We start from the raw sequence: 23,045 nt of genomic DNA, 5'->3' as shown, positions 1-23,045 counted from the left end.
TTCTCCCAGGAGCTCGCTGTCTTGGAGTAGAAATAACAGGAATTCCTAAAATAGGTCCAGCCTTTGGAGCAAGGGGGACAGCCTGGGGAGGGGGGACACACAGAAAAGTGGGGTCACCCCCTAAGCTGGGGATGCAAGACCCCATAAACCGAGGACAACCCTGACGGGAGACACAACCCCGGTTGTGGGAGCTGCCGAGCATCCCTGCCCGGTTAGTGTTACAGCTGGGATAGGGTTAGAGCCCTGCTGGGTTTTGGGATAAATCCTATATATTTAGGGTTAGGACTGGGTTTTGGTGTCCCATTGGGGTTTAGACTGGGTCAGGATTAGGTCAAATCCTATATCTTTAGGGTTAGGAATGGGTTGGTGTCCCATTGGGGTTTAGACTGGGTCAGGATTAGGTTAAATCCTATATATTTAGGGTTATAACTGTGTTAGGGTCCCACTGGTGTTTGGGTTTAGTTTGAGTCCTATATATCTAGGGTTTCGATTGGGTTGGGGTTAGGAACATGCTGAAGTTTGGGCTGAATTAGGGTTAGCTTAAATCCTAGATATTTAGGGCTATGGATGGGTTAGGTCCCTGCTGGGATTAGGGCTAGTTTAGGATTAATTTAGATCCTTTATATTTAGCGATAGGGCTAGGTGAGGATTATTGGGGTTTGGGCTAGCTTAGGGTTAGGTAAAGCCACATACATTTAGGGTTTGAGCTGGGTTATGACCCCACCAAAGTTTGACCTCATTTAGGCTTAGGTTGTTACATATATTTAGGCTTAAGTGTGCATCAGGGTTAGGACCCCATTAAAGTTTGGGATCATTTAAGGTTAGGTTAAGTCACCTAAGTCACCCTAGATGTAGGGTTAGATCAGGTTTAGGGGCCTGTTGCAGTTTGAGCTTAGCTTAAGTGGTATCCATGCAGGTTAGGGCTGAACTTCAGCCAGTGTAGGGTTAGGTGAAGTCCTAGATATTTGGGATAAAGGTGCCGGGACTGACAGGAGCGGGAGCAGATGTCATCCTTGCTCCCGTGGATGACCCAGCGGCTCCACTCGCGGTCCCCGGTGTAGAGCATCACCGTCTGCTTCTGGTTGTTGCCGTAATTGAAGTAGAGATCGTAGCCGGCGAGGGCCAACAGCCCACCGTCGCGGCACTCCCAGCGCTGCAGCGTGCCATCGTCCCGGCACGGCTCCAGCCTGACGAGGGCCAGGTTTTGCCCGTGGGTTGCCGTAATACAGCGCTGGCTCCCCCAGCCCTGTAGCCGGCCCCCGTGCAACCACTGGAACCGTTGTGCCGCGACCTTGGGCCGGCACATCGTTGCCATCAGCTGTTGCCCGCTGGCCTCCACGCATTTGCGGTGGTCTTCGTTGTAGAGCAGGAAGGACTGGGAGGCTGTGGAGAGGTTCCCGGTGAACCAGGGAGGGGACACGCGGGGACTGGGGACACATCCGTGGGTGTCACCGTGGAAAGGGGGGACACACACGCATGTGGCATGGACACGCACCCACGTTCGACAGCTCCTTCGTCTTCTCCGCCTCCAGTGACTCCGTCAGGGCTGCAACTGGGGGGGACATGGGGGACACGCACAGGTCACCCTGTCACCTCAAGGCACAGGGTGTCCTGGAGCTGTTGCCGCGACAGGGGTGGCAGAGGGGCTGGTGTTGAGGGGTGCTGAGCACTCAGACCTACCGTGGAGACCCCCAACACCCCGATAACCTTAACTCTGCCCCCCCGGCAGCAGCCCCGGCATCGTTTCCCCGGGCGGAAGGGGGCTCCCCCGAGCCCCGCGGAGCCCCGCTACTCACTGTGCCGTGAGCCGATGGCGAGGAAGAGCACGTTCATCAGCACCGAGATCCCCAGGGCCACGGTGCCCACCAGCACCAGCTTCTCCCTGGAGCTGGACCCTGAAGCTGGGGAGGGTGGGTGAGTGATGACCGGCCCCTGGTTTGGCCAGAGCCGGGTGGCACCGGCTTTAACCGCGGCGTGGTTTTGTCCTGTCGGCGATGCTTTTGCCCTCACCCATCTCGTACCTGGGGGGTCGGGCACGTGCTTCTGGCTTGGCACGGCGGTGGCGGGGTCCAGGGGCTCGTACGGGTTCTCCTCTGTGGGGCACAGGTCGCTGCAGGCTGGGGAGGGGGCAGCGGTGATGGCACTTGTGGGGGATCTCCCCCCGCCCCAGCGGCACCATGATCCCTGGGGACTCCCCTCAAGCACGAGGGTGAGGGATTCCCCTCGTGCTGCTTCCCTGGGGACCCCCAGGCACCAGGGGTGGGGGATCCCCCCTGGATGTCTCCGACCTCCCCAGGGATCGCCCTTGGGCACCAAGGATGGAAATGGGGGTCCCCTTCAGTGCCACCATCTGCCCTGGGGGTCCCCTCCTTGGACACTGGGGGTGGGAGAGTCTCCCCTACGCATCAGCGATCGCCCCAGGGACCCCCCTCAGACAGCAGGCACAGAGATGGGGATCCCCCTCAGGGACCAGGGTTGGACATGGGGGTTCCCTTTGGTGCCACCGCCCACCCTGGGGACCCCTCCTTGGGCACTGGGAATGTGGGATCCCGTTCTAGGTGCCACCACTTGCCCCAGGGACCCCCCTCTGGGCACCAAGGATGGAGCTGGGGATCCCTCCCTGGTGCCACAGTCCATCCTGGGACCCCCCCCCCCCAGACACCAGGGGTGGGGAACCCCCCTTGGGTCCCACCACCCACCCCGGAATCCTCCCTTAGGCACCGGGGACAGAGACGGGGGATGTCCCCCAGCACCGCAAGACCCCAAAAGGGACAATGGGGGGATGGTGTTAGGCACAGCGGGACTGCTGGGCTCGCCCCCATCCCCTCCAGCACCCTGGGGTGCTCCCTACCTTCCCTGCCGCTGGGCCCCAGCGCCCACATTTGCCCCTGCCCGGCTTGGGTGGATTCGACGTTGCCGTACATGGTCCCTGCGGTGCCGAAGAGCGGTCCCCAGCGGCTGTCCCCACCGATAAAGCCAGCGGGAAGCGGGTGAGGCGGGTGCCGGATGCACCCTCGCCCCGGTGACGGGCCTCAAAGGGGCCCCCGAGCGCCCGGCAGCTCCCTCCCTGCACCCCAAAGGCTGGTTGGAGGTGGCACTGCCAGTGATGGTCCCCGATGGGTGCCGGCCAAGACCCCGGTGTCCCTGGGGTCTCGGCACAAGAAGACCCCACGGGGGGTGGTGGGTGCAGCCTGCCTGGTGGGTGGGAGCTGGGTGGCGTGTAGGGGGACTCGGGGAGAGCAAGGGCTGGGTGTCCCCATGCCAGGGGTGTCCCCGTGCCCGGGGTGTCCCTGTGCCCAGGGTGCACCCATGGCGGTGTCCGGGATGTCCCTGTGCCCAGGGTGCACCCATGGCAGTGTCCGGGATGTCCCCGTGCCCAGGGTGTCCCTGTGCCCAGGATGCACCCATGGCGGTGTCCAGGATGTCCCCGTGCCCGGGGTGTCCCTGTGCCCAGGATGCACCCATAGTGGTGTCCAGGATGTCCCCGTGCCCAGGGTGCCCCACCATGCCCATGCTCAGAAGATGCCGGTGTCCAAGGTGTCCCCATGGCAGTGCCCGTGGTGTCCCTGTCACCAGGGTTCCCTGTCACCAGGGTGTCCCCATGCCCAGCACATCCCTGGTGTCTGCCCACACCAGGGTGCACCCATGCCCTCCCCAGCACCCATGGGAGAGCTGGGTGGCCCTGAGGCGGGTCCCTGGCCCCACACCAGCTCTGGCTATGCAGGAAGAGCCGGGTGCTATCAGCACCCACCAGCCCCAGCCACAGCTCCCCGGCCACTGACCAGCACCCGGCTTATCGCACCCATGGGAGCAGGCACCAACCACCATGGGGTGGGCTCAGGGCTGCGGTTATGGGCGTAGGACCGTGGCGGAGCCAGATGTGCCGGTGATGCTGCTGGTGATGGACGTCCTGTGGTAGGGCTGGGTGTGTTGTGGTGGTACGAGGTGTGCCGCGGCTCTGCCTGGTGTCCCATGGCCATGCTGGGTGGCCCGTGGTGGTGCCGGCTGTCCCGTGGTGGTGCCGGCTGTCCCACGACGGTGACAGTTGTGCTGTGATGGTGCCGGTTGTCCCGTGGTGGTGCCGGCTGTCCCATGACGGGTGACAGTTGTGCCGTGATGGTGCTGGCTGTCCCGTGGTGGTGCCGGCTGTCCCGTGGTGGTGCTGGCTGTCCCATGGTGGTGACAGTTGTGCCGTGATGGTGCCGGCTGTCCCGTGGTGGTGCTGGCTATCCCATGGTGGTGCCGGCTGTCCCATGGTGGTGCCGGCTGTCCCGTGGTGGTGCCGGCTGTCCCATGGTGGTGCCAGGTGTCCTGTCATGGTGCCGGCTGTCCCGTGGTGGTGACAGTTGTGCCGTGATGGTGCCGGCTGTCCCGTGGTGGTGCTGGCTATCCCATGGTGGTGCCGGCTGTCCCGTGGTGGTGCCGGCTGTCCCATGGTGGTGCCAGGTGTCCTATCATGGTGCCGGCTGTCCCGTGGTGGTGACAGTTGTGCCGTGATGGTGCCGGCTGTCCCGTGGTGGTGACAGTTGTGCCGTGATGGTGCCGGCTGTCCCGTGGTGGTGCCAGGTGTCCTATCATGGTGCCGGCTGTCCCGTGGCGGTGACAGTTGTTCTGTGACGTTGCCGGGTGTCCCCACGGCTCCCCCCGGCCTGTCCCCGTCCTGGCAGGACCCCGCCCGCGTCCTGTCCTCACGCGTGTCCCCAGCCCCCTCCCCGGAGGGAACCCTACGCGTGTGTCCTCCCACGCGTGAACCGGTGCAGCGCGGCCCGTGGCCGCCAGGTGGCGCCGTGACGACCGGAGAGGAGCCGCCGTGGGCGGGGCCGAGCGCAGCCCCGGACCGGGGAGAGCCGGGCCCGGGGGTCGGTACGGGGGGAGCCGGGCCCGGGGGGTGCCGGTACCGGCTTGGGGGGCAGCCGGTGGGGGAGACAGCCGGTACCGGGGAGCGGGGGGAGCCGGTGAGGGAGGAGGGGGCTGTACCGGGCTGCGGGCCCGGGAACGGGCAGGACGATGGGTGTATCGGGCTGGTACCGGGGAGCCGGAAAGCCGGTACCGGGGGACCAAGCTGGGACTGGGAAAGGCGCCGGGGAGTGAGACCCGTTGGTACCGTGCCACCAGGCTGCCCCCGGGGACCTGTCACCCGTGACCGCGGCACCAGCTGGGCCCAGCACCCGTCACCGGTGGCCCTGGGGTGTCCCCGGTACCGGGGGCGGGTCCACCACCACCCTGGGGGTGATCCCCTTGGGCACTGCCTCCTCACCCCTTCTCTCCTTGCACTGCAGACGGGACTCGGGAGGACTCTGGCAGCACCGAAACCGCACCAGGGTGCCAGGACGGGATGGACACCGGCAGCACCGATTGGAAGCCACGATGCCAGGCTGGGGCAGATGCTGGCGGCGCCGAATTGGTGCCGGTGAGTCAGGACGGTGAAGACAGCGGCAGTGCCAATTCAAGACCACCATGCCAGCTCCCGGCAGATGCCAGCAGCACCAAAATGACACCAGGCAGCCAGGACCGGGCAGGCACCGGCAGTGCCAAGCTGGGGACACAATACCGGGACCGTGCAGATGCCGGCAGCTGCAAACCAATGCTGGCGTGCCAGGACGGCGCAGCCACCAGCAGCGCCAGTTTGGGGACATGTTGCCAGGACACGGCAGATGCCAGCAGCGCTGAATCGGCCCCACAGCACCAGCACGAGGAGGATGCCACCAAGCCTAGTCGGCATGACGGTGAGGCCACCAGCAAGGCGACGGCAGTGGTTGCCCGTCCCTTTCGGTGCGGGGCGTGCGGGAAGCGGTTTGGAGCGAGCGCCACGCTGACGCGGCACCAAGCGCTGCACGGAGCCGAGCGCCCCTTCTCCTGCACCGAGTGCGGCCGCGGCTTCTGTGACCGGGCCGCGCTGGCAACGCACCGACGAGGGCACACGGGTGAGCGCCCTTTTGCCTGCACTGAGTGCGGCAAAGCCTTTGCCGGCAGCGCAGGGCTGCTGGTCCACCAGCGGGCACACACGGGCGAGCGTCCCTTTGCCTGCGCCGAGTGCGGGCAGCGCTTTCGGCAGAGCGCCCACCTTGCCCAACACTGCCAGGGCGCCCACGGCACGGGGCGCCCGCACCCCTGCCTGCAGTGCGGCAAAGCCTTCGCCCTTCGCTCCACGCTGGCCCGGCACGCTCAGACTCACACCGGCGAACGGCCCCACGCCTGCGGTGACTGCGGGCGCCGCTTCCGCCAGCGGGCTCACCTGGCCCGGCACCGCTTGGCACACACAGGCGAGCGTCCCTTCCCCTGTGGTGAGTGCGGCAAAGCCTTCGCCCTCAGCGCAACGCTGCTGCGGCACCAGCTGGTGCACACCGGCGAGCGCCCGCACCGCTGCCCTGACTGTCCCCGTGCCTACACCCAAAGCGCCTACCTGGCCCAGCACCGCCGCAGCGCCCACGCCGGCCAACGGCCCCACGCCTGCCCCGAATGTCCACGGGCTTTTGCTGACCGTGCCAACCTCCTGCGGCATCGCCGGGGCCACGCTGGCATCCGGCCCCACGCCTGTGGGCAGTGCGGGCGACACTTCACCCAGCTGGCACACCTCCGGGCACACGCGGGCACCCATGGCGGGCAGCGGCCCTTTGCCTGCGGGCAGTGCGGGCAGCGCTTCGCCCAGCGAGCCAGCCTGGTAGAGCACGGCCGGCGGCACACGGGCGAGCGGCCTCACCGTTGTCCCCAGTGTCACCACAGTTTCCGGCATCGCTCGGCGCTGCTGCGGCACCGGCGGGCACACGCCGGCGAGCGCCCCTTCCCCTGCGCCCACTGTGGCCGCCGCTACAGCCGCAGCTCCAACCTCCTCCTGCACCAGCGAGTCCACGCACCCGACTAGCACCTGTGGGTGCTGCTGCGGGGCACACAGCAGGGTGTTCATAGAGCGTTACGGGGTGCCAACGATCACCGCGCCGTGCCGGGGGGGTGTCCAGCGGTATCACCCCGGAGCCGGACACATTGTGCCCTGTGCCAGCCCCCAGCCTTAAAGCCTTTATCCCCACAGAACGAGCACCGCTGGGTTAATTTCAAATAATATTAATAATGATTAAAAAAGGAAATATACAGCTGGGTTTGTTTTAAATAATAATAATAATTAAAAAAAAAAAAGAAAATATACAGCAGTCACTTCCCCTCCTCCCCAGCGGGGCACGGCCGGGCCATGGAGGGGGGATTTGGGCCAGTGCAACAGTGCAGGAAGGGGGGAAAACGGGGGTCCCTGGAGCCCCCCGTGTCACCCCAGCTTGGGGTGGCGATGGGGACAAGCCAGGGTGAGTGGGAAAGTGCCGTGGGGCTGAGCCCCGGCCGGGGAAACGGCCACAGAAAGGGGGGGATTGGCGGGGGGGGCACCCCCGGGGTGCGGAGGTAGTGCCGGCTCTCGGGCTCCTTCGGTAGCGTTTGGGGTCAGGTGTGGGGTGCGGAGGGGTCCCGGGCTGGGCTCGGGCGGTGCCGCAGGGTCTTCTCGTCCTCCTGGGGGGAGACAGGACACGTGGGGACACTGGGACGGGGACACGGCGCAGCACCCATGGGCCCCAGGCTGTCCCTGAGGCTGTGGGGAGCTGGGGGACATGGGGGGGGGCACGGCACAGCACCCATGGGCCCCAGGCTGTCCCCGAGCCCATTTAGGAGGGTCTCCATGGCCAGGAGCAGGATCTGCCACAGGGGCACCCCACGCACCGGGTCAGGGCACCCTTGGGAGCCCCCAAACTCAGGAGCACCCCATTTTGGAGGATGTCCATGACCACACACCCCCACGCCCGGGGTCAGGGCACCATTGGGAGCCCCCAAGCCCAGGGGCACCCCATTTAGGAGGGTCTCCACAGCTGGGGGCACTCACAGCCTCCAAGGCACCGGCACCGGCCCACTCGGCGGGGGCAAACGCGTCCTCCTCGCCCCGCGCTGGCTCCGGCCCCTCATCCTCGTACTCAGTGAGGTAGTCGGACTCCTCTGGGGGTGGGGGGGCAAGAAGGGGTGCAGGGTCAGGCCCTGTATCCGGATTTGGCCCCGTACCGTGGACCCCCTCCCAGCTCACCGTCCGCGTATCCGTCGGACAAGTAGGGCTTGGCGGGCTCGATGCGGGACACGATCTCTGCCAGGTCGGTGAAGCCGGCGCTGGGACACGTGAGCACCTACGGGAGGAAAAGGGGGGGCCCCGAGCAGCCCCCCGCCATGTGCGAGAGGGGTAAGGATGGGGGGAGCAGGAGGAGGGATGTCAGATGGGTAAGGGGGTAGAAGGGCAGCAGGGGACACGACGAGAGGGACAAAAGGAGCCCGGGGTGACAGAAGAGGGACCGAGGGGATGGGAGATGGACCAGGGGGACAAAGGATGATGGGGAGGGGGACAGGAGACGGGCCAAGAAGGAGACAGAAGGATGCCAGTGAGGGACAGGACCAGGGTGGAGCGGACAGGACATGGACCAAGGGGGGCACAAGGATGCTGGGGGGGACAGGAGATGGACCAAGGCACACGAGGATGGACTGAGGAGGGGACAGAGGGATGCTGGGGAGGGACAGGAGATGGACCAGGGTGGCAGGGTCAGGAGGATGGACCAAGGGGACAGGAAGATGAAGCAGGGTGGGGAGGGACAGGAAGATGCCAGTGAGGGACAGGAGAACACCAGGAGGGACGAGCTGTACCAGGAGGGCTAGAAGGACACAAGGGAGACAGGGGACAAGGGACAAGGCAGCGTGCTGCTCCGTGAAGATGGCTCCAGAGCCAGGGGGAAAAAAAAAAAAAAATCCTTAAAATCAGGGTGCCAGGGCCAGGGTGGCCCATCCCAGGGTGCCCCAGGGCAGGTCCCCAGGCAGCCACCACCACCCACGGGCCCCAGTGCCACCCCCTGCTCACGTCCATGCGTTTGCTCTCGTAGAAGTCAGCCGAGTGCCGGTCCTTCACCATCTTCTCAATGATGTCACCCCGGCTCCAGCCGTCGAAGACCACCTTGCCATGCTGGTACCCCACGTCCTGCAGGGAGAGCGGCTGCAGCCCATTGGTGGCCTGGGCACCCCAAACAATGGCCTGGGCACCCCAAATGACAGCCCAGGCACCCAACTGGTGGGCAGCGTATCCCAACTGATGGCCCAGAACACCCCATTGGTGGCTGGGGCACCCAACCGATGGCCAGGGTACCACCAACGATGACTGGGATGCTCAATCTAGTCAGGACACCCCAAATGATGGCCAAAGGTACCCCACTGATAGCTGGATCACCCAATCAATGGCTTGGGCACCCCAACCAATGGCCCAGGCAGCCCAAATGATGGTCAGGGAGCCCCAGATGACCTGGGTACCCAGAATTATGGCCCAGGCATCCCAAAGAATGCCCAGGACTTGGCAATTGATGGCCCAAGCACCCCAAACAATGGCTTGGGCACCCCTCGATGATGGTCCAGTCACTCCGTTAATGGCTGGGGCACCTGAATGATGGCTTGAGGGCTCAGCTGATGGCCAGGGCACCCCACCAATGCCCAGGACACCCCGACTGATGGACCAGAGCATCCCCGAATGGTGGTTGTGGCACCCAATCAATTGCTGGTTGACCCTACCTGATGGCCAGGAGACCCTGTTAATAGCCTCAACACCCAACCGATGGCAAAGGCACATCTGGGGCACCCCATTAGTGCCTAGGGCACCCTGTTAATGGCCAGAGCACCCCAATCAATGGCCAGGACACCCAAACTGATGTCTGCAGAACCTCACCCATGGCTTGGGGCACCTCCCTGATGGCCTGAAGCACTCCAAAAGATGGTCCAGGCCACCCCACCGGCCTCCTCATCCCCCAACTCACGTAGATCTCGTCGAACTTGCCGAAATCCATGGTCTTGAAGCGGTCAATGGGGGGGCGGATGTACTCGCAGTACGAGCTGGACTTCACTACCTCCAGCTGCCGCACGCATGACACATAGGCCAGGCGGGACTGGATCTCCGCCATGTCGGGCACCTGCAAGGATGAGGTGCTCGGCACCCTGCTCGCACCATCTCACCAGCATTCCCTTGTCCCACCAATCCTCACCTTGACTTTTTCAGCCCAGGGGTTGAGACGTTTCCAGAGAAGCCACCATCCAGACAGGCTGTCCCCATAGTTGCACAGGTCCGTCTCATCCTGGCTGCCCACGTCGATGGCGATCACCGTCTTGGCACCCATGTTGCGGGCGATGTCGGCTGTGGGGTGGGAAAGGAAGAAGCTGGGTTGGCAGCGTCATGGTTTCCCCCGGTCCAAGCCCACTGTGAGAAGTGGTGGCACAAAGTGGAGCGGGGAAATGGGGTTGAGAGATTGTCCCCAAGCCTGGGCTGGATGGCAAAGCCATGCTGGGGCTCGTGATGGGACGAGCAGTGCCCCACGAGTGCCAGAGTTGGGGGCAGGAGCCCAGCGGCAGGATATGCCGGTGGGAAGCAGAGCAGTGATGCAACCTGGTGCATGTGCTGGGGCAACGGGAGGGCACAGGCAAGTTGCAGCGTCTGTGGCAGGATGCGAAGGAGCGTGGAGATGCCCCAGGAGGACACCCGGTGGTGAGGACACCAGAGGACGATGTAAGGTGGATGGAGACAGATTGCACCATGGAGCAGGATGGAGATGCTCCAGGAGGGCACCTAGTGTTGAGGACATCAAGAGATAATGATGCAACATGGAGGAAGGTGGTTTGTACGTGAAGGAGGATGGAGATGATCCAGGAGGTTTCCTGGTGCTGACACCGAGAGATGATGATGCACGGTGGAGGAAGGTGGCTTGGAAATGAAGGAGGATGGGGATGTCCTGGGAGGGCACCTGGTGTCAAGGGCACCAGGAGGTAACACAGAATGGAGGGAGGAGGCTTGCACGTGAAGGAGCATGGAGATGTTCTGGGAGGTTACCTGGCGTGAAGGACACCAAGAGATGGTTTGAGATGGAGGGAGGTGCCGTGCATGTGAAGGAGCATGGAGGGCACCTGGTGTCAAAGACACCACGAGATAGTTTGAGATGACAGGAGGTGGCTTGCACATGAACAGGGATGGAGATGCCCCAGGAGGTGACCTGGTGCTGAGGGCACCAGCAGGGCACCAGTGCCAGGGCCACCAGGAGATGGGATGAGACAGAGGGAGGTGGCTTACTCGTGAAAGAGCATGGAGGGGACCTGGTATCAAAGACACCAAGAGTACACGACAGATGGAGGCGTCTTGTAGGTGAAAGAGGCCCGAGGAGGGCACCTGGAACTGAGAACATCAAGGGAGGATGATGCAAGATGGACAACGGTGGCTTGCACATGATGAAGCATGAAGACATCCCAGGAGGATACCCAGTGCTGGGAACATCAAAAAATGGTGCAGGATGGAGGGAGATGGCCTGTACCTGCAGAAGCACAGAGATGCCCTGAGAGAACACCCAAAGCCAAGGACACCAGGAGAGGCTGATGCAGGATGGAGGAAGGTGGTTGGCACCTAAGGAGCATGGAGATGCTCTGTGAGGGTGCTAAGGACACCCAAAGATGACGCAAGATGGAGGGACATTTTTTGCACATGAAGAAGGATGATCTGGGAAGCCACCTGGTGCTCAGAACACCAGGAGACGATGCAAGACTGTGTGACTTTTTGGCATGTGAAGGAGGATGAAGATGGCCTGAGAGGATGCCCAACACTGAAGACACCAAGAGACGATGCAAGATGAAGGGATGCCGTAGGAAGCCACCTGGTGCTGAGGACACCAAGAGATGATGCCAGGTGGATGACCAACTTTTTGTATGTGAAAGAGGATGAAGATGCCCTGAGATGATGACCAACAACGAAGACACCAAGAAGATGCAAAACCAAGCAAGATGTCCCAAATCCAACCTCAACATCTCCGGCCGTTGAGAACCCAACTCGTGGTGGCCATGCAGACCCCACCCAACCGCCTGCCACCGCCCCCGGGGCCAGACCTGGCGCCACATTGGCTGCCACCCTGGTTGGGCGGTGGTGGTGACAGCGTTGAGCTGCTACTTGCCTGGCAGGTTGTTGATGTAACCACCGTCCATCAGTAAGTTGCCGTCCTTGGGGTCGCAGAGTGGCGGTAGGTACCCAGAAAGGGTCATGCTGGCTCGCACGTACCGCCAGAGCGAGCCTGCGCCGGCGGGAATAAACGCAATGAGCACGGCCCGCCCAAGACCCGCCCTGGGGGGCTGCCCCTCGCCCCTGCCTGCGCCCAGGGACGTCTGCACCCCATGGGTGCCCTCTGGGCACCTACGGGTGGCAGAGGAACCCATCGCGCGCCCTGACCGGCCATTTGCAAAGCCCAGGTGGTTCAACCTGGGATGGGATGTGGTTTTGGGGGGTGGGAGTGTTTTTGGGGGGGGGCCGGTGGCCCCGGCGAGCGAGGTGCTGACCTGGGACATTGTTAACATAGCAGCCGTCCACGAGCCAGTGGCTGTCCTTGGGGTCGCAGAGCGGCGGCAGGTAGGGGGTATAAGACGCACTGGCTCGGACGTAGCGCCAAAGGCTGCCTGCCGAAGGGAGAGGACATGGTCACGGTCACGGGGGGGGGACGGGACACGGCCGAGCACCTGGCGGTAGGTGACCAAGGATGCTGGCACCGCGCCGGTGGGATTGTTTGGAGCCCCAAGACCAAGCCACCGGGATGGGCGAGACGCTCGCCAGAGGGTTAGGGGCGGTGAGCAGGGATTAGTTGGCGTTAGAAGCCAGAGGAACAGGCAGAGCGAGAGCCAGGCTGCTTACGAGCCACCACGTGCGCCCCGTGGACGGCTCAATGTCCCAGGTGAGCTCCGACAGCAGGCAAGGAGGAGGGGCAGCCACCGCAATGTCCCCACCACCGCAATATTCCCAGCACCATGATGTCACCACCACCATCACATCATCCCCACCACCGTATCATCCCCACCACCACGTCTCCACCGCCACCACGTTGTCTCCACCGCCACCACGGCGTCATCCCCACCACCATGTCATCCCCAGCACTGCCACCGCATCCCCGTGCTCCACATGCCGTGAGTGTGGGTTACTGGGGTTAGTGGTGAGCAGATGTTAGAGGGGACATGCACGCTCAGGGTGGCGAGATGTGGCTCCACACCCCGATTCTGCCCCCAACGCGACTGAGGACGTGGAGTACAGCCAGACCCCCATGGGGACCTGAGCCTGGTGGGGCCACCAGCACCAGGTGGCTCTGAGAAGCCACCACGGCCCTGGCTCACCATGAACCCTCCGAGCTCTTTCCTTGCTGTGCCAGGACGCATCCTCGCCCTGGCATGTGGCAAACCTTCCGCTGTGGGGCAGCGGCACCGTTTTGGGGTGCCGGTGAGGAGGGTCCCCACACGGAGGGACGTGGTGGCACCGGAGAGCTTCCCCGGCTCCCCGGGGAGCTCTTACCGTCCGTGTGCACCCGCATGGCCGAGGCCGTGATGTCGGTTGTGACATTGAAGTAGGGCAGCCACAGGTCCTGCGGGGACAAGATGGGGTGGGTGACGCCGTGGGGATGTTGGTGGGTGGGGAGCTGGTCTGACCCCCCCACCACGGGTGGGTGTAGGCTGGTGGGTGGTCCACGTCGTGCACCTCGATCTGCTTGTCCTGGAAAACCTTGTTGATGCTGGCGTTGAAGGCTGAGCCCGAAAACATGGAGGTGATGGGGTAGGTGAGGTCCAGGACAGTCTCAAACACCGAATTCATGCACTGGAGGAGGAGGAGGAGGATGAAGAAGAAGAAAAGAAGGAGGAGGAAGATTAATAAGGAGAGAAAGAGGAGGAGGAGGAAGAATAAGAATGAAAGAGGAAGGAGGAGGAAGAAGAAGGAAGAGAAGGATGGAGGAGGAGGAATAAGAAGGAGGAGAAAGAAAAGGAAAGAAAAAGAGGAGGAGAAAGAAGCAGCAGAAGAAAAGGAGAAGAAGGTGAAAGAGGAAGAGGAAGACAGAGGATGAGAGAAGGAGGAAGAGGACGAGACAAGATGGAGGAAGAAGAGGAGGAATAAGAAAAAGGGGAAGGAGATGCTTTAGAAACACCTCGGGCAAGGCTGGCCATGGGCAGGGCAGGCACCGTGCCACCGTCCTCCCAAAACGGGGACGGAGACGGTCAGGGTTTGCCTTCGCTGGGGTGGGGGACGTGCCACAGCACCCACCTTGGCCCACTCGCGCGCCCGCTGCTTGGTGCGGACAGCGCTGCGCTCCTCGGCGTAGAGCGCCCCGATGAAGGAGCCGATGGAGGTGCCACCCACCATGTCGATGGGGATCCCCGACTCCTCCATCGCTTTGATCACCCCGATGTGGGAGCAACCCCTGGATGGATTGAGAAAATAAAGAGGAGGATGGATGACATTGGGGCCCCCATCCCACTGGGTCCCATCCTGCCATGGCACGGCACCCACCTGGCTCCGCCACCCCCCAAGACGAGGGCGATGGTGTTGCCGGTGAGGACACGCGCCAACCGGGAGAAGTCGCTGTGCCGGTCGGCGCTCTTCTCAAACACCTTCTCGTACATCTCCCGCTGCGGATGGGATGGACGATGGGTGACGATGACCGCGGTGGACCACCAAGGTCACCCAGGGAGGGACACGTACCAGTTTGGTGGGGCTACGGCGAGAGAAGACGCGTCGGGGACACTTGATGTGGAGGTGGCCCGAGCACCAGCTGCGCATGTTGAGCCACTCAACGGTGCGGGAAGGGCTGGGACCATCCTCGCGGTGTAGGAGGACCAACTGCTTCAGCGCACGTACTGCCGTGTTCTCCAGCATCTGCTCCAGCTGTAGAAACCATCAGCCACCCGGCACGGTGTTGTCCCACCACCGCCTGTTCCCACCTCACCTCTCCCAGTGCCGGCTCTTGGTCGCCCAACCCTACGATGAGGATGCAGTCGGCTTGACGGATGCAGCGCACAGTCCACGGCGTCAGGGTACAGTCGGTTTGGTACAAGACGATGCGGTGGATGTCCTCCTGCTGCGCCAGCCAGCCTGACAGGCGGTACTCCTGGATGCTGCCAAGATGGAGGGGTTAGCTGGTGGCACGGTGATAGGTCACTGGTGATGTTCCTCCCAATGGGAGTTACCTGTCCAGCGCTGAAGACCCGAGACGGGCACGGATGATGTCACTGGTGAGGAGCAGCGTGGGACCTTGGGAGATGTGGGGAGATGGTCACCACCATGCCATGGGGCTGTGGTCACCACCGTGCTGTGCTCACTGTCATGTCATGGGGCTGTGATGGTCACCATGCCATGGTGCCCACCACGCCACAAGACCATGGCCACCACTGCGCCATGGGGCTGCAATCATCACTACACGAGGCATGCCACAGGACCATGGTCACCTCCACACCATGGCCACCACCGTGCCATGGTCACCGCTGCACCAGCACTCACCAATGGCATTGAGCGCGTGCTTGAGTTCCAGCGTGAAGGCAGCTGTGGGCACGTCGTCGCACACCGGAAGCACTGCCACCGTCGACAGGTTGCTGGTGGGGTTGGTGGGCTCCGAGCTGGAGGCCATGCCCAAGCCAGAGCCTGGACGGACAGAGACAATGAGATGGTGGACACCTCCCATGCGCTGCTTTGATGAAGGCCACCAGCCCTGGCGAGGGCACCCCGGTGTCCCCAGTCCCTTTGGGACCTACTTGCAAAGGGCCCACGGAGCTGCTGAAGGTTTCCCAAGATCTTCTGGCTCAGGAGGTGGATGAGGCGGGTGACAACCTGCAGGGGCGAGGACGGGGATTGCCATCAGACCTGGCAGGGCTTCCCAAGCGGGAGACTCATTAACACCCCAGACTGGTGTCCCACACATCTTTTTGGGTGCCACCACCACCACACCCATCCTTGGGGACTTCAGAGAGGGACAACCCTTTAGCACATCAGCCCTTCTCCCCCAACAGCTCTAGTCACATCTTTAATTCCTTAATTTAAGCTGGTTTTAATGAGGGTCACAGCCACCAGCTGAGGAGGACATGGGGACATACTCCTGTCACGAGATGAGGGTGCAGACCCCAGGATGGGGATCTGGGGGTACCTGGGGGTATCTGCGCTTGATGTTGTTCAAGGTGCCCTCGGGCAGCTTGGCCAGCTCCGTGTCCCGGACCGCGTGCACTGTGGTGGCACGGGGCTGCCGGGTGAGGGCTTCCACCTGGAGAAGACAACATGTAGCCATGATGTATCAGCCAGACATACAGGGTGTCCACCCCCTGGCCCCGATACGGGTCTCACCACGCCAATGAGGTCTCCACGACCGTACTCCCCGATGAGCTCTTTCTTGCCACTGCCCTTCTGGATGACGGAGCGGAGGCGCCCGTTGAGCGCGATGTAGGTGCAGTCTGACTTGTCACCCTGCCTGGGGGACACCACCAGTGGGAAGTCATCCCCCTGCCAAGCTGGTCCTCACCAAGCTGAGGTGGGCATCCACCCATTGGTACCCACCTGTAGAGCGCCCGGCCAGCCTCCACCGCCATCCAGTCGATGGCAAAATCCATCTGGCGCACGAAGGGTGACATACGGGCAGCCACGGTGTGGGCGACACTCAGCACTACGCTGGGCTGCTCCCGCATGATTCTGTGGGTCAACAGCAGTTGGGGGACACAGTGGTGGCCCCAAGAGATGCCACCATAGCGCTCACTCCAGGAATCCCCTTTGGCACCAACCCTTTGCCCCAAACCTCCTCCACTGGCACCGGGACTCACTCATAGAAGTCTGACTTGGAGATCTTGAGGAAGGTGCAGTCGCGGTTGGCCTTGATGGTGAAGATGAGGGGCTCGCCCGTGAGCACAGCCAGCTGTCCCACCATCTCGCCGGGCTGCGTCAAGAAGAGGCAGACATCCTCCGCCTTGTCGATCATCCGCTGGTACACATGCAGGCAGCCCCACAGCACGAAGTGGAGGCTCACGTCCTGCCAAAATGGCACCCTATCACCGTTGGGGTCCACCTGGGACTCCCAGGCATGAGGGCTCCTGCCAGCACCGCTTGGGGTTTCTTCTGGTGCTCTTCACAGGGTGTTCAGCACTCTCCAGATGGGGATCATTCTTGGCCCTCCCCACTCATAAGTCAGAAGTAGGAAGAGTAGCATCCCATGGAAATATAGGCTGGGAGGAGCAAGATGCCACACCAGCTCCCCAAAACCCACACCCACCTGGTCCCCTTGACGGGCAATGACCGTTCCAGCTTTGGCGTGGTGGAGCAAAACGCGGTTGTTGAGAAGAGAAGGGTCCTAGAGGGAAGAACGGCATCACATGCGGTGATGGGGACCATCATGAGGAGATGGGAATGACCATGGGGAGACAGAGGACCACCAGGAGCCCACAGGGAACACCATGAAGCAACGGGGACCACCACGAGGAGACGGGAACCTACCACAAAGTGACAGGGGACCACTACAAGGAGACAGACAGGGGACCACCATGAAGTGATGGAGACCACCACAATGAGATGGGGGGCCATCGCATGATGGCGACAGGAACCACCACAAAGTCACGGGGACCCACCACGAAGCAACAGGAATGACTACGAAGCAACAGGGGACCAACAGGAAGTGACAAGGGACCACCATGATGTGACAAGGACCACCACAAAGCCACAGGGGACCACCACAAAACGACGGGAACCCACCACAAAGCCACAGTTCCCCCATGCTGGCACCGTTTCTGCCCTTACCTCCACCTTCATGAGCTTGACCAGCTCCCGCTTGGCAGCCTCAAAGATGGCGCTGGTCTGGCGGCCCTGGTAGGGTCCGAAGGGACAGTCCCCAGTTGCCGAATCGTCCTCGCAGTAGTTGTAGTGGTAGACACCAGACGGTTGCTCCTCCACCGTCACAGACTTGCGCTCCTTGGGCTCATGCGAGACGGACTGTGGGGAGACAGGACAGCTCCGGCACCCGTCTGCTGCCACCCCAGCAGGGAGGATGCGGGTGGACGTGGTGTTGCCGGATCCGGCATTACCCGGGAGAAGGCGGCCAAGGCGCCGGTGCTGTCCTCCTGCAGCGACACCGAGATGCGGCCACGCTCGTAGGCCATGTCGAAGTCAGAGCGGGGACCCTTCTGGATGCCTGCGACGGGTGAGGGAGGGGACCGGGGGGTCACCAGCGTCCGAGATGGGGATGCTGGGGGCGCTGCACGAGCACATGGGGGGCTGCACGAGCATGGGTGGGGAGATGCTCTGGGGAGGGGAATGCAAGACACTGGCAGGGGGGGATGCACGACCCCAGGACCCCCACTCCGTCCTCCAGCCTCCGACCCACCGGAGATATCCACCGGCATGGAGATGCAGCGGCTCAACGGCGGCGGCGGTGGCGCGGGGGTCTCCAGGCCTCCGGCTTTCAGTGGGTCAGCTGCAGGATGAGACCACCCTGAGCACGGGCAGCTGAGCCCCCCACCGCAGCGGTGGTGGCATGGCGGGGGGCGGTCCCTGCACCCCTTCCCCGGCTCTTACCCGGCTCCCTGCCCTCGTCGGCACCGCCGAGCCCCCGCTTGCCGTGGCGGATGGGGCTGGTGCGGGCTGCGTGGCCGGGCTGGGGGAAGAGCCGTAGCGGTTGCATGTCCTGCAAAGGGGAACCTCAGTGGGGCTGGGGGCTGGATTTGGCCAAGCCCCCCCGTTTTGGGCATGAACTCACGTGGCTGAAGAGCTCGTTCGTCAACCCAAGGTAGTTGTGCAAAGCCAAGAAGGTGACGCGCTGTAGGCGCACCATGATGATCTAAGGGGGGACAAGAAGCCATCAGTGGTCCCCTGCCACCCCAAGGGACCTCCCGCACGGCTCCCCTGACCCGCGCTCACCTGCACCACCCGCACCAAGCTCTCGGGGTACTTCTCAAAGACAGCTGAGAAGGCTTCAACTGGCAGCCGTAGGACGGTGGAGTCCTCTGCCGCCCGGGCGCACACCGTCCGGTACGGTCGCTGGTGGCCCTAGGTGACACACTGTGGTATCAGTGGCCTTGCCGGGACGGGGAGGTCCATCCTGGCCATGGGTGGGGGATGGTGGCAGCTGGGGGCTGGTGAAGCCCGCTGGTGGCACTGGACTTTTGGCCAGTTGGGCTTGGGGACAGCCACAGTTGGGCTTGGGGATGGCCACAGTTGGGCTGGATGGAGGTTTCAGGAAGGATGGTGGGGCTTGGGGACAGACATGGTTAGGCTGGAAGGGCTTGGGGACAGCCACGGTTGGGCTTGGGGACAGCCATAGTTGGGCTGGGAAGGTTTGGGGACATGGACAATCAGGCTGGGGGGGGGGTTGGGGACAGCCACGATCAAGCTTTAGGGGACTTGGGGATGGCCGTGATCACGTTTAGGTGCCTTGGGGACAGCCACAACCATCCTGGCACAGTTTGGGGACAGCCACAACCAGGCTTAGGGGGCTTGGGGACAACCACAGGGGGTGCCGGGGGGGGCGCTGGGGACAGCCACGGCATCGGTACCGTGATGACATCAAGGATGCTGAGCAGGCTGTGCACGCTGTCCCCGGGGAACACCTCCTTCATCACCGTCTCCTTCCCGTCCTGCGAAGCACAAACCCCCTCGCTCTTTCCATCCCCCACAGCGTCCCCCCGTCCCCCCGCCACGTCCCCGTCCCCCTCGCCGCCCCCGTACCGCTTCGGTGAGGAAGAGTTCCAGCTTGCCATCCTGCAGCACGTAGATGCTGGTGTCGGGCTGCCCGGGTCGGAAAACGTAGTCGCCTTGTTGGCACTGCTGAAAAACCATGTGCTTGCAAAGCTCGAGGAACAACGGCTTCTCGAAGTGGCCCAGCACCCTACGGGGACAAGGACGGGGACAGCGGGTGACACAGAGCCCACCGGGACCCGCCCGCGTCCTCTGGAGCCACCCCAGCGAGCGGGGGCTGCGGCGACGCGGAGGGAAGAGTGTCCTTCAGCGGCGCGGTCCAGCCGCCCCGCGGAACGTCCTTCCCCGGTCGGATCCTGACCCCCCCCGGGGCCTGATCCTGAGCTCGGGGGACACATCCTGACCCTGGAGCTGGATCCTGACCCCCCCTGGGGCCTGATCCTGACCCCTTCCCGGAGCCTGACCCTGAGCTCGGGGGACTCATCCTGACCCCGGAGCTGGATCCTGACCCCTCTGGGGCCTGATCCTGACTCTGGGGCTGGATCCTGATGCCTGGGGACACACCCTGACCCCCCTGGGGCCTGATCCTGACCCTGGAGCTGGATCCTGACCCCCCTGGGCCTGATCCTGACCTCAGGGGACACATCCTGAACCACTGAGGCTGGATCCTGACCCCCTGGGGCCTGATCCTGACCCCTGTGGGGCCTGATCCTGACCCCTGTGGGGCCTGATCCTGACTTCGGGGGACACATTCCTGACCCCCCCTGGGGCCTGATCCTGACCCCCTGGGTCTGGACCCTGACACCTGGGCCCTGATCCTGACCTCCAGGGATGGACCCTGACTTCCGTGGGGCCCGATCCTGACCCTGTGGGGCTGGATCCTGACCCCTGGGGAGGGATCTTGAGCTCCCTGGGGCCCGGTCCTGACCCCTGGGGATGGATCCTGATGCCCCCCCCCACCGCCAAGGGCCTGATCCTGAGCCTCACCGGACATTTTTGAGCATGTAGAGGACTTCGGAGGGAAGATGGGAATTGGCCACGTCGAATTCAGTCAAGTCGGCTTCCAGCACCGAGGGCGGAGGCTCCTTCAGCTGCAGCGTAGGCAGCTCTTTCTGGATGCGCAGGAACCTTGGGGACAACAAGGTGACATCAGGGCACGGCCACCATCCCCCACGCCCTTCTCCCCGCGCTGGTGGCACCTCACTTTTTGGCGATGTTGAGCATCTTCAGCTTCTTCTTCATCCGGGGTCGCGAAGCGCTGGAAATGGTGGTGTCCACCAGGGAGGAGGTGGATTGAGAGACCTGAGATCGGGGATACCAAAGCGGGGTGTCACCCAATGGTGACGCCACGAAGTCACCCCAACCGCCACCCCGGTTGTCACCTTGCGCATGATCTTGCGGCCGTAGAAAAGCATCTTGTCCCGTTTTCGGAAGCGGTATTTCGGTGTCCCCTGCGCGGGTATTTCTGGGGAGCGCGAAGGGGACGGGTTAACGGGGTGCAGCCCGGTCACCCCCTGTCCCCAAGGCCACCACGGCGGTGTCACTCACTCTTAAGGCGCAGGCGGCGGACCAGGACCACGATGGCAGCGGCGACGATGAGGGTGAAGAGGCTGAGGCCGAGCATCACCCACAGCACCTGTGGAGGGAGACAGGGGGTCCCCACTTGTCCCCATGTCCTGGGGGACGGGGACGAGCATAGGGAGTGACCGATGGCACTGCCACCTTGGTGACATGGAGGAACGGGAGGGGCTCGACAGCTCGACGTGGGGACAAGTTTGTGTCCCCTGGGGATGCTCAGCAGCATCGGGGACCAGGACACCATCCCCAGGGACATGGGGACAAGTTCATGTCCCTCAGGGGATGGGAACAAGTCCATGTCCCCTCAGGGTGCTCAACAGCACTGGAGACTGGAATGCTGTCACCTGGGGGCACGGGGACAAGTTCGTGACCACCAGGGTGCGGGGACAAGTTCAAGTCCCCTTGAGGTGCTCAACAGCATCGGGGACCAGGACGTTGTCCCCAGGGGCACAGGGTCAAGTTCATGTTCCCTCAGGGACGCTCAACAGCATCGGGGACCAGGACGCTGTCCCTTGGGGACATGAGGACATGTCTGTGTCCCCTCAGGGTGTGCTGAACAGCTCTGGGAATGGGGACGTTGACCCCTGGGGACAGCGACAATGACCCCTGGGGACGTGGGGACAAGTTCACGTCCCCTGGGGGTGCTCACCGCGCCGGTGGGGAGCTGCTCCTTGGCGAAGAGCTTGGGCAGCACGGCCGTCAGGGACGCATCCTGCGGGGACAAGGGGACAGCTGAGCCCCCCCAGTGACAGCCCCCCAGGGTGGGGACACACACAGGGGTGACTGTCACCCCCGACCCGTTGCGGTGACATTTCCTACCTCCGCCTCCTCCTGCGGCTCCGACTCGCTCTGCCCCATGGCCGCGGCGGGGCTCTGCCCATGCAAAAACCTGCGAAAAAGTGGGAAAATGGTAAAAAAAGAGAGATTTATGACACGGGGACCCGTGAAGGCCACCGAGGGAGCGGTGACAAGCAGGTGACATCCCCCACAGGGGGTAAAACTCTGCCGGCGGTTGGGTTTGGCCCCGATTTGCTGCATGATGGGGTGCGAGGTGTCCCCGGGGTGTCCCCGGGGTGTCCCCAAGGTGCTCGGTGGCATCAAGTGGCCGGGAGGGGACTTCGGTGTCGTGTCCCCCCCCTTGGGGACTTTAGTGCCCCCTCCCCGACGGGGAGAGGAAGCGGTAGCAGGAACCTTCCTGTTGCGACAGCCCTGGTCACGGCGCAGAGGCCACCGGCTGCCATCACCCGTCAACTGATGTCACCCCGCCATGCGACGAGGGTCCCCGAGCGGTGACGGTGCCACCACCGGGCCCGGCCCCGGTGTATCGTGTGTGCGTCCCCATGTCATCGCCGTCCTTCCCAAGGACACCCCGGGGAGGTGATGGTGGCATCGGCGGGCACCGGAGCGGGGACGTCACCGAGGCTGGCACATGTCACCCCCCACCCCCCCGGGCTGCCATCGCGGCCACCCCATGCCGGGGGGGCGCACGGACGCGCAGCCAAGCGCCGCGGCACCGTGCCAGCACCCAGCACCCTGGTTGCGGCGAGGGCGGTGCCAGGGTCTGGTGACACCCCCCCCGTGGGTGAAAACAGCCCCCCCATTGCCCCCATCAGCCCCCCCCCCCCCCCTTACGCCCCCAGCTGGTTCTGCCCCCTCCCCAGGGCAATATTACCCCCCCAATTGTGCCCCCCCCCGCTAGTAGTACCCCCCAGCCAATATTGCCCCCCCAGCTGCTTCTGCCCCCCCCCGGCTATAATTACGTCCCCCCCAGCTGGTATTGCCCCCTCTCCAGACTAATATTGCCCCCTCTTCGGTTATTGAGGGGCTGATTCGGCCCCCCAAGCCCCCCCAAGGCGTTATTGCCTCCTCCCCAGGCTAATATTGCCCCCCCAACGGGCTAATACTCCCCGCCAAGGCCCCCCCAGGCATTATCGCCCCCTCCCCAGGGCTATTGCTGCCCCTCCCCGGGGGGTTT

At 63.4% G+C, this 23,045-nt stretch overlaps 1 protein-coding gene across 1 annotated transcript; it reads right to left on the bottom strand.

Moving 5' to 3' along the window:
- Positions 1 to 6,576: 6,576 nt before the first annotated feature.
- Positions 6,577 to 21,928, bottom strand: PNPLA6 (patatin like domain 6, lysophospholipase; the record flags this gene model as incomplete). Its single annotated transcript, XM_082012198.1, has 36 exons — positions 6,577 to 7,491; positions 7,859 to 7,968; positions 8,054 to 8,150; positions 8,870 to 8,986; positions 9,810 to 9,962; positions 10,035 to 10,183; positions 11,979 to 12,095; positions 12,358 to 12,474; positions 13,355 to 13,424; positions 13,538 to 13,654; positions 14,096 to 14,252; positions 14,342 to 14,460; positions 14,534 to 14,716; positions 14,778 to 14,946; positions 15,019 to 15,082; positions 15,329 to 15,469; positions 15,580 to 15,655; positions 15,969 to 16,082; positions 16,163 to 16,286; positions 16,373 to 16,504; positions 16,633 to 16,838; positions 17,079 to 17,156; positions 17,600 to 17,791; positions 17,884 to 17,990; positions 18,183 to 18,272; positions 18,374 to 18,482; positions 18,555 to 18,635; positions 18,716 to 18,844; positions 19,351 to 19,431; positions 19,523 to 19,682; positions 20,480 to 20,620; positions 20,697 to 20,794; positions 20,875 to 20,957; positions 21,041 to 21,128; positions 21,720 to 21,782; positions 21,890 to 21,928. The coding sequence occupies 36 exons, from the start codon at positions 21,926 to 21,928 to the stop codon at positions 7,426 to 7,428; spliced, it is 4,137 nt and encodes a 1,378-aa protein (XP_081868324.1). The 3' UTR covers positions 6,577 to 7,425.
- Between the last annotated feature and the right edge of the window lie 1,117 nt (positions 21,929 to 23,045).

The sequence above is a fragment of the Phaethon aethereus genome (assembly GCF_964289735.1).
Source record: "Phaethon aethereus genome assembly, chromosome: 32".
Taxonomy (NCBI): Eukaryota; Metazoa; Chordata; class Aves; order Phaethontiformes; family Phaethontidae; genus Phaethon; species Phaethon aethereus.
Note: the sequence above shows the minus strand (reverse complement) of the source record. Positions and strands in the feature narration are given on the sequence as shown.